The 16805-nt window shown below is 37.6% G+C and overlaps 5 protein-coding genes across 14 annotated transcripts in view; 3 read left to right on the forward strand and 2 right to left on the reverse strand.

The window, feature by feature from the left end:
• The window catches only part of LOC135170362 (octopamine receptor beta-1R-like), a 44394-nt gene extending 33864 nt beyond the window's left edge, over nt 1–10530 (reverse strand). Inside the window, exon 1 of one of the 2 annotated variants that reach the window (XM_064136115.1) lies at nt 10390–10530. The gene's annotated coding sequence lies outside the window, so the exon portion shown is untranslated. Of the gene's footprint in view, nt 1–4128; nt 4278–10389 lie in introns of those variants that run through there. The other variant, XM_064136114.1, reaches the window with a different exon arrangement.
• On the forward strand, nt 436–10593 carry LOC135170357 (inactivation-no-after-potential D protein). 7 transcript variants are annotated; one of them, XM_064136097.1, is made up of 20 exons: nt 2477–2620; nt 2841–2929; nt 3005–3026; nt 3139–3268; nt 3820–3927; nt 5071–5196; nt 5259–5323; nt 5743–5947; nt 6043–6133; nt 6499–6695; nt 6791–6885; nt 7288–7357; nt 7435–7482; nt 7872–7973; nt 8052–8123; nt 8351–8489; nt 8618–8775; nt 8966–9121; nt 9351–9485; nt 10200–10593. In XM_064136097.1, the coding sequence occupies exons 4-20, from the start codon at nt 3146–3148 to the stop codon at nt 10365–10367; spliced, it is 2058 nt and encodes a 685-aa protein (XP_063992167.1). In that variant the 5' UTR covers nt 2477–2620; nt 2841–2929; nt 3005–3026; nt 3139–3145; the 3' UTR covers nt 10368–10593. The 7 variants fall into 7 exon arrangements, with proteins under 7 accessions (XP_063992166.1, XP_063992171.1, XP_063992170.1 ...); XM_064136095.1 differs by having other exon boundaries at nt 2841–3026; XM_064136096.1 differs by lacking the exons at nt 2477–2620; nt 2841–2929; nt 3005–3026 and adding an exon at nt 436–733.
• LOC135170361 (bleomycin hydrolase) lies at nt 10553–14072 on the forward strand. Of its 3 annotated transcripts, none has more exons than XM_064136111.1 (4): nt 10553–10695; nt 12136–12446; nt 12615–13442; nt 13709–14072. In XM_064136111.1, exons 1-4 carry the CDS (start codon nt 10686–10688, stop codon nt 13925–13927), a joined length of 1368 nt encoding a protein of 455 aa, XP_063992181.1. In that variant the 5' UTR covers nt 10553–10685; the 3' UTR covers nt 13928–14072. The 3 variants fall into 3 exon arrangements, with proteins under 3 accessions (XP_063992181.1, XP_063992180.1, XP_063992182.1); XM_064136110.1 differs by lacking the exon at nt 10553–10695 and adding an exon at nt 10931–11087; XM_064136112.1 differs by lacking the exon at nt 10553–10695 and adding an exon at nt 11259–12024.
• LOC135170369 (uncharacterized protein F58A4.6) lies at nt 14056–15290 on the reverse strand. Its single transcript, XM_064136135.1, has 3 exons — nt 14980–15290; nt 14631–14745; nt 14056–14508 (listed from the first exon to the last, which is right to left on the reverse strand). Exons 1-3 carry the CDS (start codon nt 15288–15290, stop codon nt 14239–14241), a joined length of 696 nt encoding a protein of 231 aa, XP_063992205.1. The 3' UTR covers nt 14056–14238.
• Nucleotides 15291–15594: 304 nt separating this feature from the next.
• Nucleotides 15595–16675, forward strand: LOC135170366 (SAGA-associated factor 29). Its single transcript, XM_064136128.1, has one exon. It carries the CDS (start codon nt 15595–15597, stop codon nt 16666–16668), a length of 1074 nt encoding a protein of 357 aa, XP_063992198.1. The 3' UTR covers nt 16669–16675.
• Nucleotides 16676–16805: the final 130 nt, after the last annotated feature.

Below are 16805 nucleotides of genomic sequence, written 5' to 3' on the forward strand. Positions count from 1 at the left end.
GATTTTTTCATTTATTTTGCTAATTATTCTCCTTATCACAATCACATCGAGAAATACTAAAAAAATATTAGTAAAATTGTCAGGCAATTTTACTAATATTTTTTTTTCTCATTTTTCTTTATGATATGTCTTTGTTACAATCTTATACGTCGTTCAGGGACTGAAAATTCTCTTGCAGATATTGGTTAAATTAATGCGCGTACATAATTTCAATTCCATTTTACATTCTTCAAACAATGGGAATATCATGTACTTCATGAGGTGCATCATGTACTTAACCAAATGTTCTCGTTTAGAACTTAAATTCATTGCAATTCAAGTAGAGTCGAACGAAACAATGACGTTAATCCATCAAATAATTACTCAATTAATATCAAATATTTTCAGGTTCGTGATGCATGTTAGTAAAACAAAATCATAAAATTAATTCTCAGAAAACTGAGGCTATATTCCAACAGAGAACCTGTCACATTTGTGTACAGTCCTCGCAACAGTCCTCGGGAAGACCGCACTTTCGGGTCGGGGAGCCAGAAAAAACATATGGGTAACGCGGGCCACAAAAGGCCTTGTTCCCGGAGCGAAATCGCGCCGGGAAGACCGCACTTTCGGGTCGGGGAGCCAGAAAAACAGATTTCCTAGAGGCCGGAGGAGATCACCTCCTTCCAGGTTGATGCCAATGAGAATCAAGATATCGATCATCGATCATTGGTGACATCTGAATTTTCTGAAATTCGTAAGTGAAAATTTTTTATTTAATTTTCAGTGAGCAATCTACCCAATCGGCCCTAAATTTCATATTTTTTAAATAAATTTCCCTTCATTAATAGCAATTAATAAAACCACGAATTATCAAAATTTCTCTAAATTAAAAAAAATATTTTCTTCTATTCTAATTCGTTACAAACTAACACGAGATAATTCCCTCATGTCTCACTCTACTTTTTTATCAATATTTCCCAACCCAACAAACGCACCAAAATTTTTGTGATAACATTTCTTGTACCACTTAATTATCTCCTCAAAAAACGTAATAATAAAAATTGTTCCATCTCCCTTAGACTCCCAGATATTCCTAAAAATCCTAATTAACAATTTCTTTAATTCAATTCCATCGATCCCTTCTCATTTATAATATTTTTTTATATATTTTTTGCATATATTTTTTATATATTCTTTTATTATATTTTTTTAAGTTTACCTTCGTTTTGCAATATTAACAGGCAGTGAAAATCCATATAAAACAGTATCTACAATGAACTCATGAAATATTTTGCTTCGTAAAATCTCTTTAAGTGGAGTCTGCCAAGAACGAGCTTTAGAATCCTCTACAGAGATTCCTTATATATTGAATTACGAGATATTGAATTATACGTCATGGCAAAGCGGGTGGTGAGGAAGGAGGGAGGGGGGCAACGAAGATAGTGAGGCACAATTTTATGTACGTTCCATCAATGTCGAAGGCAAGTGCTGTTGGTAGCAATTTTAGGTCGAAACGCCAGGTGCTCCAGCCCCAATGAATTATTTCATAAGAAATTCTGGGACTGACAACTGTCTTTGAAAAGTAGTTCACCAGGTGAGAATAATCAGACGATTTTTTCTGGCTCCTGAGGGGCGTTCGGGATGAAGGGACTGGGGGAGTGGGGGAAAGGACAGGGAGAGAGGGCTGAAAGGCTTTGCGCGATTGATCGGCAGTCGTTCACTGCTCGGTGAAAAGGTAATTGGAATATTGATCGGTATCCACGTCGAGTATTCTGGGAGACCGTAGCAGTGGGGCAACGGGACATGCGCGAATCGGCGGTATCGATGTCGACCGATAAAGAACATTCCGGAATTACCGTCCGCGCAGGAATTTTTGCGGAATTTTTTGCTGTGGAAATTAAGGGATTGGAAGTAGTCAACGATCAGCGAGGATCAGACACGAGTGGATGCGACCGATCGGGGTCGGGCATTGGGGAAATTTAATCGTTTGTTGGTAAGGTAGGCTTTCTGGGAAGTCTCGACAAGTTAAATTGACGGGGAAATAATAATGCGCCGATTTTGGGATTTTTAGGAGATTTATGGCGAAGGAGATACGGACGTGTGAGGGCAGACAGGAGTCAAGTCGTGTATTTTCGACTAAAATGAAATTTAAAAATATCTAAGAGGGAAAATTGTGTTTAAAAAATGTGGAAATAGAATTTTGGAAAAACTGATGGATAGAAATTGAATGGGAAACATTATTCCCCGATTGTAAATTTTTCAGTGAAATTTTTCATGTAAAATAAATGTAAAAAATGAATCAAATAATAGCAATGACATTACTAGTGAATAAATATTACAATTACATAAAGAAATATAATAATCAATTGGAGAAGTATAATATTCTCGTTGAACAATGGCTCATTCCATTTTTGAATCTTGAAATATTTCGTTTTGAGAAATTCTTGCATTAAATATTTTAAAAAATTTTCCATCGGACATTTAAACCTGAAATCCGCAAAACGATGTTACCGACGTGTGACTTCATCAATTGCCAGTTCATATTAGTGCGTGCAGTCTTCTAATGTGCAAATCAGTCGTTAAAAATATTATTCGTTAACTCTTTAAGAGTAACTGAAAGATCCATTGCGTTCGCCTCGAAGTAAGAAAATTACTAATAAGTCTTATCTTTTCTCCGCAATTACCACTGATTCACGAATTGCGCGTTTTTAAGAAATGTGACGGGAGATCCGCACGCGTCCGGTCTTAACGATAAAAATCATTAGAAAAAAAAGTTAAAAATAAAAAGAACCCACGTGGAGTTGTCTCGTTTCCGCTGGATTTTCGCAATAACCGTTTCCTTTTTTATTGCAATTTTTCAGTGAAAAACAGATCGTTATTCCACTCGGATTTTACACATTCTGCGCGCTTGAAAGGTTTCTCACAGAGGTAACACAGCGAAGCAACGATAGTGAGTCAAACGTATTTATCAAAACACGTTCCAGTCGTGAATCAGATATTTATAAGTTGAAAACTTTGTTTTCAGTGTAAATTCTTCATATTTATCGGTAAAAATTATTTATTACTTATCGATAGAAAAAATAACATAAGAGAACAAAATATTCCGTTTACGTGACGTTAATGACGTACTCAGGGTCTTTCTTCAATTGAATATTTCAGAATCGTCATGACCGTAACACGAGAAGTTGAGGTGAACATCAACCAGCAAAAAAAATGGGGTTCGGATAGAGTAGTTGAAATTCAGAGAGGATGTCACATAAACCTAGGCTTCAGTATAATTGGTGGGAAGGTCTGTCAGCAGTAATTTATGTTTGAAAAAATATTAAATCAGTATTACATATTTTTAAAATTATTACTTCAAAATCATTTACCGTATAATTTTTTTTCGAATAAAATTCACCCACAGGTAATTTTTTTATGAAATTTATCAGAGAAAAAGGAATTATTATTGCATGAATAACTCCTATATTTCTCACTCAAGTTTTATTACCACGGAAGTGTCGAGGAATTGTTATTCGCGACAATCTTTCAATTCAGTGTCAAAGCGGTAAACCCGAATAAGTCGATTTTCACTATCGGTAAGTTTTCGTTAAATATCTCGAAATCTACTGGAGTTAGAAAAAAGTTGTTGGAGTGCTTTGTTGTAGAGGCAATCGAGAGCTACAAAAAAGGTTATATAAAAACTTATGATATTTCCCTTAGGTCACGAGATATTCGCCAAAAACTGACCACAAGTCGAAATCGGTTTTATCCGGTTTACCGCTTCGCTCTGGGGCATTTAATTCAATTATAAATCCCGGATGGGCAATTACTTCGTCTAATTTCATTCACGAATTGCAGATTGATGCAACAACTGACGATGTAAACAAGGGCGAGCAGAAAAGTTCAGGAGTATTCATTAAATCCATTGATCCTGATGCATCCGTCTCCAATAATTGTAATCTCAAGGTAAAAATCAACCGATTCCGCGATAAAACAGGTACGAGAGAATGTCAATAATTTCATTATTTATCAATAATGGATGCTCGCATGAGCATTTCCACATATTCCACCACTGAAAGAGACTCAACATTTATTTATTATATAAAAATAAATCGGCCAATTTGCCTTCAGTTTCCGCTGAATTTAAAAAATATTTTTTAAATTTACCTTTTCTCGACGTTAAATTATATCCAATTGCTCCAAAAATTATTCACTAAATGCTAATTAACAATGATCCAAAACACTCCGATCCACTTATTCCACGACTCTATTATCCATTCGACTTATCCGTGTTTACACATTCCCGGAGAAACCGTGACTGAGACACATGTTGTTTCTAATTGCGTGAAGTGCAGCGAATCCTTACGGCGAACGCGCAGACCTATGGCGGCAGTCGATGCTCCTGTCGAAGAAATTAATATGACAGGACGATCGATGTCGCCACGCGCATCAAAGGTCCTTTAACCGGTCGTTACCGACACGATAAGAAATATCCATTTAAATTACGTATTTTTTTTTCCCCCGCAATTCCGAAGCGAAATGTAATTGTAGGAAATTCTATAATGACAGTAGTTATTTCGAAGTAGATATGGACGAGTGACGGCAGACGGTATCCGGTTCAAGTATCCGGTAAAAAATCAACGGTTGAAAATAGATTTTGAAAGGTCTAAGAATAAAAAAATCTAATTTTATAACAAAAAAATTAATTACTTTATTACTTTGTATTATTTGATGATTGATTAACTATTAATAATTGATTTTTTTCACTTTTATATTAATATTTGTATTAATATTTAATTATGCATGAATAAAATTCGAATAATATACAACAATATATGAAAATATTGAGTCTAAATGTAAAAATTAAATATTTAAGGGACAAATGTTCTATATTTAGTGAAATATAGGGAATTAAAAAATATAGTAATTCACTTGTCCAATGAAATATTGTTAAAGTGTTTGTAAAGAGCTGTTGTTTACGATGTTTTCAATTTTCTCTCTATAAATATCCTTCCCACTGCACGAAGACACTTCGATGTTTGTCCTCATAATTAGAGGCACCAGATATACCTCGTGGGGTTAAATATCACTTGATTCTACTGATTTCAGATTGGAGATCGCATTGTCGAGGTCAATGGCGTTAATGTACTCAACTGCACTTGTGACAAGGTAGCTGAAATAATCGAGAAAAGTGAGAATATCGTTCGACTTCGCGTGCAATCACTCACGCTTATGGTTAGTAAATTAATGAGCTTTGATTTACGTGATTTATTGAGGTGAGACCTGACTGATTGCAGGACCAATCCGACTGCGATCAGCAAATTGAAACGAAAATCAACGATCAACAGAGGATCAGCAAAAGGTGAGATGACGTGGTGAAAAATTTAATGGAAAAACTTGGAAAATTGCATAAATAAATTTGTTTTGCGCTTCTTTTTTTCTACATAATTTATATGACAACCGCTGATAATATTTTTACAACACTATGTGACACTTATAGTCGAATTATTTATGGACGATAAATTAATTAATGTCAGGAAAAAAATTCAAACAGAAAAACGAAAATCTGGTCACTTTTTTTATATCTTATAATATTACTCTAACTATTAATCTTTTAAAATATATACATAAGGGCCCAAAAAATCATGTATGACCCGAGCTTAAAGTATATGGGGTAAAATCATATGATTTTTTTTTTTAATTTTTTTTCCTCTCGAATTTCTTTGTAATTCTGATGATTTTTATTTAATTTTTTCCTCGGTTTGCAAATTTATTCTCAAGATCCCCATCCACCATTTCGCAAGCGGATATAACACTGACACCATCAGCAAATGCGACTGAACCTCCGGTCGCCGTTGACGCCAATGTTGAGGACCGAAAAAATTCTGATGAAAATAATAAAAAACATTCTGATTCCGACGAGAGCTCCGAGAGCGAAGATGAACGTTACATGGAGGGCAACATTCATACCAAGGCCGGCATGGAGGTGCGTACACTCTCATGAATTTCCTAATGACCCCAGATGTTTCCCAGATAATTAAAAAATTAAATTGTATTAAAATAAAAATCATTGATCTGCAGATATCGCGTAAAAGTGCCGGTAACGTGAAACGAACGGCTGCGGAAATATCAGCGGATCCCGAGGAGGAGGATGAGTACGGCTATACTACTCGTGAGTATCAATTAACATACCTATTACCGATCTCAATAACTAGATAATTCCAAGATTATCCCTAAAACACCTGGACTGAGCCAAAATGATTTTTTAAATTCAGTGGGGAAACCCTATAAGTCACTTTTGGACTATCGACCGTTTTTTCCGAAAATCTCGAATTCTGAGGCAGATAGCAAATTTTTTCTCATGACCTTTTTTGTAGAGCGAATCGAGTACTATAAAAACTGTCATTACACAAATTTTGCTGTCTCTCTTAGATTCGGAGATATGAGCACATTCGCATCAAACTTCTGTCACTGAGATTTTTCTAAACGTCTTCTCTGGATTTTTCTTAATTTTTCATGTTTTTTCCTATTTTTCAGTGAAAATTCTGAAGAAATACCGATCACTGAGCGGTCAAGTGGTCCTTGAGAAGATCGACAGGACAACTGGGGATCTAGGTATCGCATTGTCCGGCCACAAGGATCGTTCGAAAATGGCTGTATTCGTATGCGGATTGAATCCAAAAGGAAATGCTCATAAGACCAGCAATTTGAAAGTTGGAGATGAAATACTGGAGGTATTATTATTTATTTACACTGGGCATTTAAATCAACCTTCGTCGGCTCGTTATCCTTGAATTCGAATATTCACTTGTACAATCCTTTCGTGCAGGTCAATGGGCATGTACTTCAAGGTCGGTGCCACCTCAATGCTTCAGTTGTGATAAAAGGAATTGGTGGATCAACCCTAAAATTCATCATCTACCGGTGAGTTTTATTTGTATGTATTTAATTATTTGTTAATCAGGCATTCAGCACCGCAAGTTAATTATCCCTCTTCATTTTATTTTTTAAAAACAGCAATTTTTAAATTTTTAAAAACTGCTTTTCCCATTTTTATGTGAGAAAATCATTTAAAAATGTTAATTTCATTTCTACATTTGTTTACTTTCAGTGAATTAACTTTTTCAGCATAAAATATTTTCTCATTATTACACATCATAAATATGTAATGTAACCATGATTATTATGCTCTTATATATTTAATGTGGGCCCGGGGAAATAAATTACTCGCTAGAGAAGATTCTAATTTTTTAATTGAGGATTTTTAAAAGTGCACTCCTTCAATAAATAATCAATAAATAATTAAATATTTCACTGGTACCTCAGACCCAGCGCTGACAACAACGAACTCGCGGTGAAGACTCCCATTCATTTCCCGGCGGCCTTCGACGAGAGTGTAAGTGAAATCGTAGATAATTGATATTTGAATTTAAAAAATATAACGATAATATGATTAATAATTCTCATTCGTAGGACCGCTACAGCGGATTCGAAGGAGTGCGGACCGTTTCCTTGAAGAAGGTAATTTAAAATACACAATTCTCCGAGTAATTAATCACTTCATAATTTCGTAATTGAAACAACCGATCAAAGTCAGAAATCGGATGAAACTTATAATTACGTTTCATTTTATTTCGAAATAAAATAAAAATTGAGAAACTGTAGTCAATTGAAAAAACGTCGTCAATTGTAAGTTAATAATTATCGGTGTTGACAATCGACTATAGCTCGTCCCTTTTCTGTTATTGTTCAAAATAAAAAAAAACTTGTACAACAGTCTCATTCAATTGGCATTTCCTACAATAAAAAACATTCATGAAATATCCTCATTAGGCAGATTCCTATCCTCGTATTATCGATTCATTATGTTTTATCAAAATATATGATCAGACGACATTTTTATACTCCAGGGAATGTACGGCTTGGGTATCATGATTGTTGAAGGCAAGCACGCGGAAGTCGGTCAAGGGATTTTCATTTCTGACATTCAAGAAGGAAGTGTAGCCGAAAAAGTAAGATGTAGATTAGTTCAATCGATTAATCACTGTTTTATTCTAGTCTTTTCTCAACGCGCACTTCTGCCTCAACAGGGTGGCCTTCTACTGGGGGATATGATTCTCGGCGTAAATTCGGATAGTTTGCTGGGGGCCACATACGATCAGGTAAAATATAAACGAGAAAATTTAAAAATTCTATTCGCTTTCTGAAGAATTTTTTTTTGTTAAATATCTTCTAGAAGAGAACGAGTCATAAAAACATGGAAAAAGGCATTTTTTCAATTTTTTTTTTTTTCGTTTGAAGTCAAGGAAAGCTCTAGAGAATTTTCTGATGAATATATATACCTTTTTTTATATTTAAAATGTATATTAATTATGCTTTGTTTGCACAGGCAACAGCTGTTTTGAAACGTGTGGAAGGAATGGTGACCGTTACGGTGTGCAATCCGAATCAGAATAAGCAAAAAGAGCAAGCTGAGCGAGATGAGCAATCGAAAGGATCAACAGGACCAGCAGGAGAAGCCACCGCTGGTAAGTGAGCGAATTCAAGGGGAAATATTTCGGAAATATAACGGGGCTTTGGAAATTAATCCAAATCAAAATAACTATTTATAAAAATATTAACTTTCCTCGCTCGTTTTTTTTTTTCGTTTTTTCAGGTCAGGCACAGCCATCGGCGGACGCTAAACCATCCGAGGGTGCAACCGACCCTAAAACTGCCAAAGTAGCTAAAGGCAAACCCATAACAGTAGAAATTACCAAGACTAAAGAAAGTGCACTTGGTATCATCATTTCTGGAGGAAGCGACACTTCATGTGTGAGTAAATCATGATAATTGAATTGGAAATTTGCCTGGCAGTTATTTCTCTTCTCCGCATTGACCCATTGATTTTTTCATAAACCATTTGTTAATTTATTGCACGTCATATGAAGCTAATGACCTGGTGTCATACATATGTTGAGATAAAAAATTTTTCCCAAGTAAAAAAACTGATTGCCATTTTCAGGGCGGTATTTTCATTCTGGATTTATACCCGAATGGTTTAGCAGAGAAGGCAGGTCAACTAAAACGAGGGGATCAAATACTAGAATTTTGTCAAGAGAATTTTAAAGCCATTGAACATGAAAAGGCAGCAAATGCAGTTCTCAGTGCCTCAGGACAAGTAAAAATTCCTTTCTTTATATTATTTATTTATTTATTTATCTATCTATTTATTTATTTATTTATTTATTTATTTATCTATTTATCCATACATGTGCCCTCTCGGGTCTACCCATTTAATTTCCTTCACTGATTTTCTAATTTAAATCTAAATAAATATTTTGGTTTGAATTCGTTCAAGAAAGGACAACAATGATGTCCATTCATCAGACTAATTCTCTGACTTTCAGATTAAAATGAGCGTTTTACAAGACGACCCTTCCACGGAAGAAGTTGAAGTGGAACTTCAGAGAAAACCAGCGAAAGGAATTGGTCTCGGCTTAACAGGTTTCAAATGTGGAAAAGGAGCTTATTTATCAGAATTGGTAAAATACCCGCAGTTATTGATAAACTTATCCCATGCGCTGTAGTAGATAAATATATTGTCTGATTTTCCATACAAGGGAGAACGAGGCAAAATGGATCCGAATAAATAGTCAATAACGTGAGTTTGACAGACTCCAATTCAACATTTATTTTCTTATTTTGAAGCTGTTTTTAAGGAGTTATTCCGAGTTTTATAACAGTTGATGTAATTGACTGGAAAAAATATACCATTTTTTTTAAGTTACACCAGTATTTAATGGCTCACAAAGTTTCATCGCGGGGGAGGAATGGAATTGGATAGAATTGTTTCTATCCCTTCACCAAACTTTGAAACTTCGTCAGCCATTAAATGACGATAAACCCTGAAAACGATATTTTTTCTCATCAATCTGATCAATCATTTCCCAGAAAATTCCGAGAGAATGAAATAAAAAAAATTCACTCGATTTTTTTGTGCACATTTCGAGTCATTGATTATTGAACGCGTTCCATTTTGCCCCTCTCGCCCCTCTGACCGCACAATATATCGCCTTAATATATAAAAAATTCGACAATATATGAATACAGCGATATATATTATGCAGATATATAAAAAATTTGACAATTTATTTATATGCAAATGTAAGACAGAGAGAGAGAGAGAGTATATTGTCTAGTTGCCTGACATTCTATTACGCAAACGTAATGTCTAATTTCGAAACTGCGTTTATCAGTTGCCAGGAGGCAGTGCAGCGGAGTCAGGGAAATTGGAACTAGGTGATACTGTTATCTCGCTGGGTGGCCAAAGCGTTGAAGAAACTGAAACTGATGAAATTGCTAATCTAATAAAAGCTTTAAATCCCGTACTGCTGAAAGTCAAGCGATTCAAGGTCAAGTCATAATTACGTCACTCATGTCACTCACGAGATCAGTGGGACGACATCGGAGGGATTGATTCCACCTTTTGTGTATCCTCTCAGGACAGGCGAAATACAAAATCAATTTGTGAATAAATTACATAATAATTTCATTGTCCCTTGTAGCAATAAAAAAATAATAATATCGTTGACTGTTCACTGTACATTATGTTCTCGAATATGTGACATAGCAAATGTATTGAATAATATATAAATAAATATTCAAAAGGCGCACTACGAAAAATCACGCACAAGTGAACTTCATCCAACGGATGAAAAGTGACGGTCATTTTTACTGTGAAAATGTGTGGAGGTGAGTGGAATATCGTCGCCAGTTTTCTTGGCAAAACTGTGACAGCTGTCAAAAATGTCTCGTTAATTGACTGCAATTGACTGTTACGTGACCGTCATATGACACCTCGGGTGACGCATTCGCATCTCCATGGCGCAACGCGGTGCACAGTGCTGCCCCGGAGTTTCGTCAAAACTGGGGAGAAAAAAAAACAACTCTATCCCCGAACCCACAGCCGGCGTCCAAAATCACGAAACATTCCACGTCCCCACCATCAGTCCCCGATTCACTACTGGAAAATCCGCTTGCATTTTTCAACTCATAAATTCGCGTATTGTTTGTCACACGATAAAGTGCATCAGTGTTCTCGAGAATCGACTCCTCGTCTCGTTAAATCCTAGACATGGCAACCCGTAAGTACATTGACGATATACTCCCGAGAGATTGTTTATCAACTGTTATCTTTGTCATTCAATCGATCCTCCAGTCATTTTCGATTGCTCCAAATTTTAGTAGGGATTTATTCAATAATTTTTGCATCGATAATTCAGTCTTTTTGCTCGAATATTTTTGCAGATAATTTTTTGATAATTTTTGGGGGGATTAATGAGTTAAATTTATTTACCTGAGTAATTTTTTGCTTCGTTTACGCGAAAAAAAATCATCCTCGCGAACGATGCACATTTTGTTTTGGATACCCAGAGCCATTTTCAATATTTTGGCGACAATTGATGGACAAAAAATGGGGGGCAAAGTTTATTGTAAATTGAAACATTAAATGTTAATTAATTCCGGGAGATCAGAGGGAAAACAATTATTTCAGTCAACAATCCATCGACTCTCAATCACCGAAGGAAATTGTTGTTTTTCCCAATTTGATAGACGCCATTTTTGTTTTTTAAGAGAATGTAATCACGATGTTTTCGTTCAATGAATTCCGCGAGTCAGGACAAGAGAAATAAGTTTTTTTGTATTGGTTGGTTTGGAGATTGCAGCTGTGTTATCAGCCACTCCCAGTTGGTCGCTTTCTTAGCCTTGAAAATCCATCCACTTTCTCGAACAAGATGGCGGAGGCATAAATGAATGCAGTGAAACTGAAAATTGCAGTTGAAGCCTTTTGGGATCGTTTTCTTAGGGTCTCCGGTGACTGGAACAATCCGTGATTTTTAGAGGATTTCGGTACTATCAAGGGGCAAGGACTTGTGACCATTTTCTGGAATTTAATATAAAAAGTTGGAGTTGTTTATCTGGAGGAATTTTTCATAAAAAGTTGTCCTTTAAAAAAATCTTTCAGCCACTTTCTATGAGAATTCGTTGGAAAATCGATTTTTTTTTCCTACATTTTTATCGGTGAGAATGTTCAATAATAAATACTCTACAAAACATTAAATAAATTATATGTTTTGACCATTCACATATCTTTTATGGAAATTCAAAGTGTTTTTTTATCTTTTCTGACAGCCGGTGTTTTGACACCCGAGATTATACACGACTTCAGGCAGAAGTTTTATGCCAATCAGGGAAACATTCAAGCACAGAATGCTTGCGTCAAGAATGATCCCCTCGAGATGTGCGTGTCCAGGAAGCACCTCGAGGAGACGAATCACGTGTTTCAACATAAAGTCGCCGAGGTCAAGCCCATGACGAATCAGAAGAACTCTGGGAGATGCTGGTTGTTCGCTGCTCTCAACGTCATGAGGATCAAGTTCATGAAACAGTACAATCTGGAGGAGTTTGAGTTTAGCCAGGCGTATCTCTTCTTCTGGGATAAGGTGAGGATGGGAGATGATCTTTTGCATAAATCAGAACAATTTTCCAAATAGAAATTTTCTAGAAAAGTGGTCAAACTGCTCCACGTCGAGTGAATCCTCAGTCAATTTGCCATAACTCGGGGAAAATCCCTCCCATGACATTAAATAGCATCAAAAATAATTTTTCAGGTCGAAAGAAGTAACTTCTTCCTCCACAACATCGTATCAATCGCAAAACGAGGTGAAAAAATCGAGGATCGTCTCGCCTCGTTCCTTCTATTCGAGCCAGTCCCAGACGGTGGCCAATGGGACATGCTGACAAACCTGATAAATCGTTACGGTGTCGTACCAAAGAGCTGTTTCCCCGAGTCATGGACGAGCGAATCAACATCGCGAATGAATTCTCTCGTCAACAGTAAACTCCGTGAGTTCGCCAAAGCCCTCAAGAATCTCGTTGACAGTGGAGCAAGCGATGAAGATATCGAGACGAAAATCACCGGGCAGATGGTAACAGTATTTCGCATCATTGGCATATGCCTGGGTGTGCCCTCGGAGACAATCACCTGGGAGTACTACGACAAGTCCAAGGTGTACAACTGCATTGGGCCACTGAAGCCAGTGGATTTCTACACAAAATACGTCAAACCGTACTTCAACGTCGATAACAAAGTCTGTCTCGTCACTGATCCAAGGCCATCGAATCCTTTTGGCCATTTATACCAGGTTGAGTGCCTTGGCAATGTCGTTGGTGGACGAAAGACACTGTACAACAATCAGCCGCCAGAGCTACTGATGTCCCTGGCTGCTGACAGCATTAAAGCGGGAGAGGCTGTGTGGTTCGGCTGCGAAGTCTCCAAAAGATTTGCCTCCAAGTACGGAATTCAGGATATCAAAGCTCATGATTTCACTGCTCTTTTTGGTGTCGACATTCAGCTAGGACTGACCAAGGCCGACAGACTGGTCTATGGGGAATCGGCCATGACACATGCTATGGCGTTCACTGGGGTCTCCACTGATGTGGGTTTTACTTTCCATTCGAATGGATTTTTATATTTTTCTATTGAAGCAATTACTTGATTTTTCATTTATTTACTTTTTGTTATTCATTTTTATGATATTGTGTCATTGATTTCATTTTTTTATTTGTTTTCGGCTAATTCCATTAATTGCCTTTTTCTATGGTCTCTATTCATTTGTACTTTTCTTTCTATTTTTGTCTTTAAAAAGGGAAATTCATTCTTTACTGTCATAAAAAATGAATCTATTGCTCATTTCCATTGCAGGCAGAGGGAAAAGTCAAGAAACTGAGGGTCGAAAACTCATGGGGAGAGGAACGAGGTGACAAAGGCTATCAAGTACTGAGTGCAGAGTGGTTCAATGAATTCGTGTTCGAAGTCGTTGTGGATAAAAACTTTGTGCCAGCCGACGTTTTGGCTGTATTTGATCAGGAACCGGTGCTCCTGCCAGCTTGGGACCCCATGGGTTGCCTAGCTCGCTCCTAAATTCTCTGATCAATCGTAACTGATAAGAATATTGATTTTTCAACATTTCATAACAATTTCATTATATCTATATCCATGTAAGAGAAATCAGCATTTTCCACGACGAAAAATTATTGAATAAAGAGGAATATCTTTACATTGCAAACATTTTTTTTCAAATTATTTACAAATATACATCAAGAGTTTTACTTAATTAATTCGTTTTATTAATATTTTCCCTCCGAGGGATGGGGATATTTTAAATTCTAAATTAAAAAAAAAAGTTTGAAGTATCCCTATTCCGTTCCAAAGGGCTAACTTTCCCAACTGGATTATCTGTAAACCCTCTTCGAAGATTTCTGGAGGAAATAGTGGTACTTAAGTTTGGCCCATATACCTTGACACATTTTTTTTAGCTGCTTGTCCTTATTCTCGACAGCGTAGTTATAAATTTCGGGGATTATTTGCTTCGGAATTTTGAGTTTGTTCTGTTGTATGAGGCTGAGAGCAGCAAAGAGCTTGCAACGAGCGACGAGAAGGGGATCCCCCAGACGTAAAGCTAGTTTAAATTGCTGAATGGATATTTTCCCAGCAATTTGGGCCTGTGAAGAGAAATCATCAGAGTATGTAATATCCATATCGATAGTGCTAGAAGAGCTCTTCGAATTTAGAAAACTCGGTTTCAATTGACAACAAATTTTGGAGGTAAAAAAAATCTATTTACACAGTGTGTGAAGTGATCTCCCATCGCCGAGAAGGCTCCACCGAGTGTGGACAACCAGGAAAAGGCGTAATCAATCTCTCTCCTCTCCAGGGCCATTTGTGTCACCCTCTGACTCCTAAAACCATAAAAAAATTCATCATCTCTTTTAGAGTCGACTTCCATCGATTTTTCGGCGATAAAAACATTTCATTCTGTGCACGTCTTCCCTGCACCATAAGATCTTATTGGATTTCTCAGCAATTTCAGGAGAATTTTCAATTTGAAACGTCATATGAATAAAGAAGGAATCTATTCATCCAATTTAATTCATTTCTTTCTGCAATAAGTTCATTAACCTAAATGCATGTACCACTTGTAATCTAAAAACTGTTTCCTCGGTGTCCTCAGCCTCAGAAAGAGGACAGGCTCCTTCCCTTCCTGGACTGCCCCCCAGGTCATCTCCTTCAAGTGTCTCACAGCTGATGTCCTGTAGACCCCAGACGACCGCAGGAAGTAAACATAGGCCGAGGCAATATATCCGCTGAACCCTTTCCTGTATATTCGGATACGAACGCAGTTCCCCTGGCCATGACCCCCTCGCCAGTCAATCACCCCATCCCGGGTGATCACCACATCATCGTACACTGATTTACGATAATGCACAACTAGTCTCAAATCCATTTTAGATTATCGGTGACATGAGTCTTCTCGAACAGTAATTGATTAACCAAGAGCCATCGACTCATTGTTTGCACTCCAAACAAACTCGCCATTTTTCACAATCGACCAATTACTCTCGCCATTATCTTCTTTTGTCGTTAAATAATTAATAATAAATAGTGAGGATAACGAATGGGGTACGTTTTTTACAAATGAAAATACGAGGAAATCTTAGCGGTTAGTCTCCATGCGCGGGTTTCACCGGTGACTTACCAACAGTCAGACGACCCCATGCCAACACTAGTAATAACTAATAACCCCGACGATGAAAGGCGCCACCGTCCCATGTGCAGAGTTCATAACCTCAAAAAAATCAAAACAAAAACATCAACAACGCATCAGTGCAATTGTTGTGTGTTTTATCAATCAACAAAAGTATTTCGACAATCGACATCGTCCCCTAGATCCACCAAGAGTATTCTTCAACAAGATCTCCAAGAAAAACCAGGGATTCTCCAAGAAAATGCCGTTCACGGCGGACGCCGCAGCGACTCAGATCCAGGATCGTCTGAAGAGCATCTTCCAGCTGCTCCAGGAGATCGAGAAGGAGCGATCAAGAACGGAGGGTAACCTGAACAACCTAACGAAGGCCCACGAGAAGGTAGCACCCGACGACAAAGTGACCCTCTACTATCAACAAAAATTAAAGTCCCTCTACAACACATCAGTGCAGGACGCCCAGCAGGAAGAGGAGCTCCTGAGGAGTGCCCTGACGAAAATAAACGAGATAAGATCGATAAGAAATGAACGAAGAATTCAGGCGAGGAACGCTGGGAACAAAGAAACCATTCGTCGAGGCGCCCTGATGAAGATGTTGCAGAGTACAGCTGCAACTCTTCCACTTTACATTGGAAAAACTCCCAGTGCAAAGCCACCACCACTTTGTGGTGCCATTCCAGCTGAGTCCACGTACATAGCGAAGATGGGGGACATGGTGGCAGCTCTGGTGAAGGGCTCCGAGGAGGAGGAGAACTGGATTCTGGCGGAGGTCGTTCACTACAATCCAACGACCAACAAATACGAAGTTGATGACATTGATGAGGAGCAGAAGGACAGGCATACCCTGTCGAAGAGGAGAGTTGTTCCTCTACCTCTGATGAGGGCCAATCCTGAGACAGACGCACACGCCCTGTTCCCCAAGGGCTCCATCGTCATGGCGTTGTATCCCCAAACTACCTGCTTCTACAAGGCTGTTGTCAATCAGCTGCCCACCTCTGCCACAGAGGAGTACGAGGTGCTTTTCGAGGATGCCACATATACCGAGGGATATTCACCACCTCTCAACGTCGCCCAGAGATACGTCATTTCTATCAAGGAGGGGAAGAAAAGCAAGAGTTAGGGGTTCTGGGGGTGTGTAAATAGGTCGTGTACATATGGGGATGATTGTATGGGATTTTTTTATAATGAAATCCCTTTGGGGTTTAAAAAAAAACGTGTGGGTTATTTTTTATTCATTTTTCATTGAATTAAATGATC

This window comes from Diachasmimorpha longicaudata, chromosome 17, assembly GCF_034640455.1.
Source record: "Diachasmimorpha longicaudata isolate KC_UGA_2023 chromosome 17, iyDiaLong2, whole genome shotgun sequence".
In the NCBI taxonomy this organism is placed as follows: domain Eukaryota; kingdom Metazoa; phylum Arthropoda; class Insecta; order Hymenoptera; family Braconidae; genus Diachasmimorpha; species Diachasmimorpha longicaudata.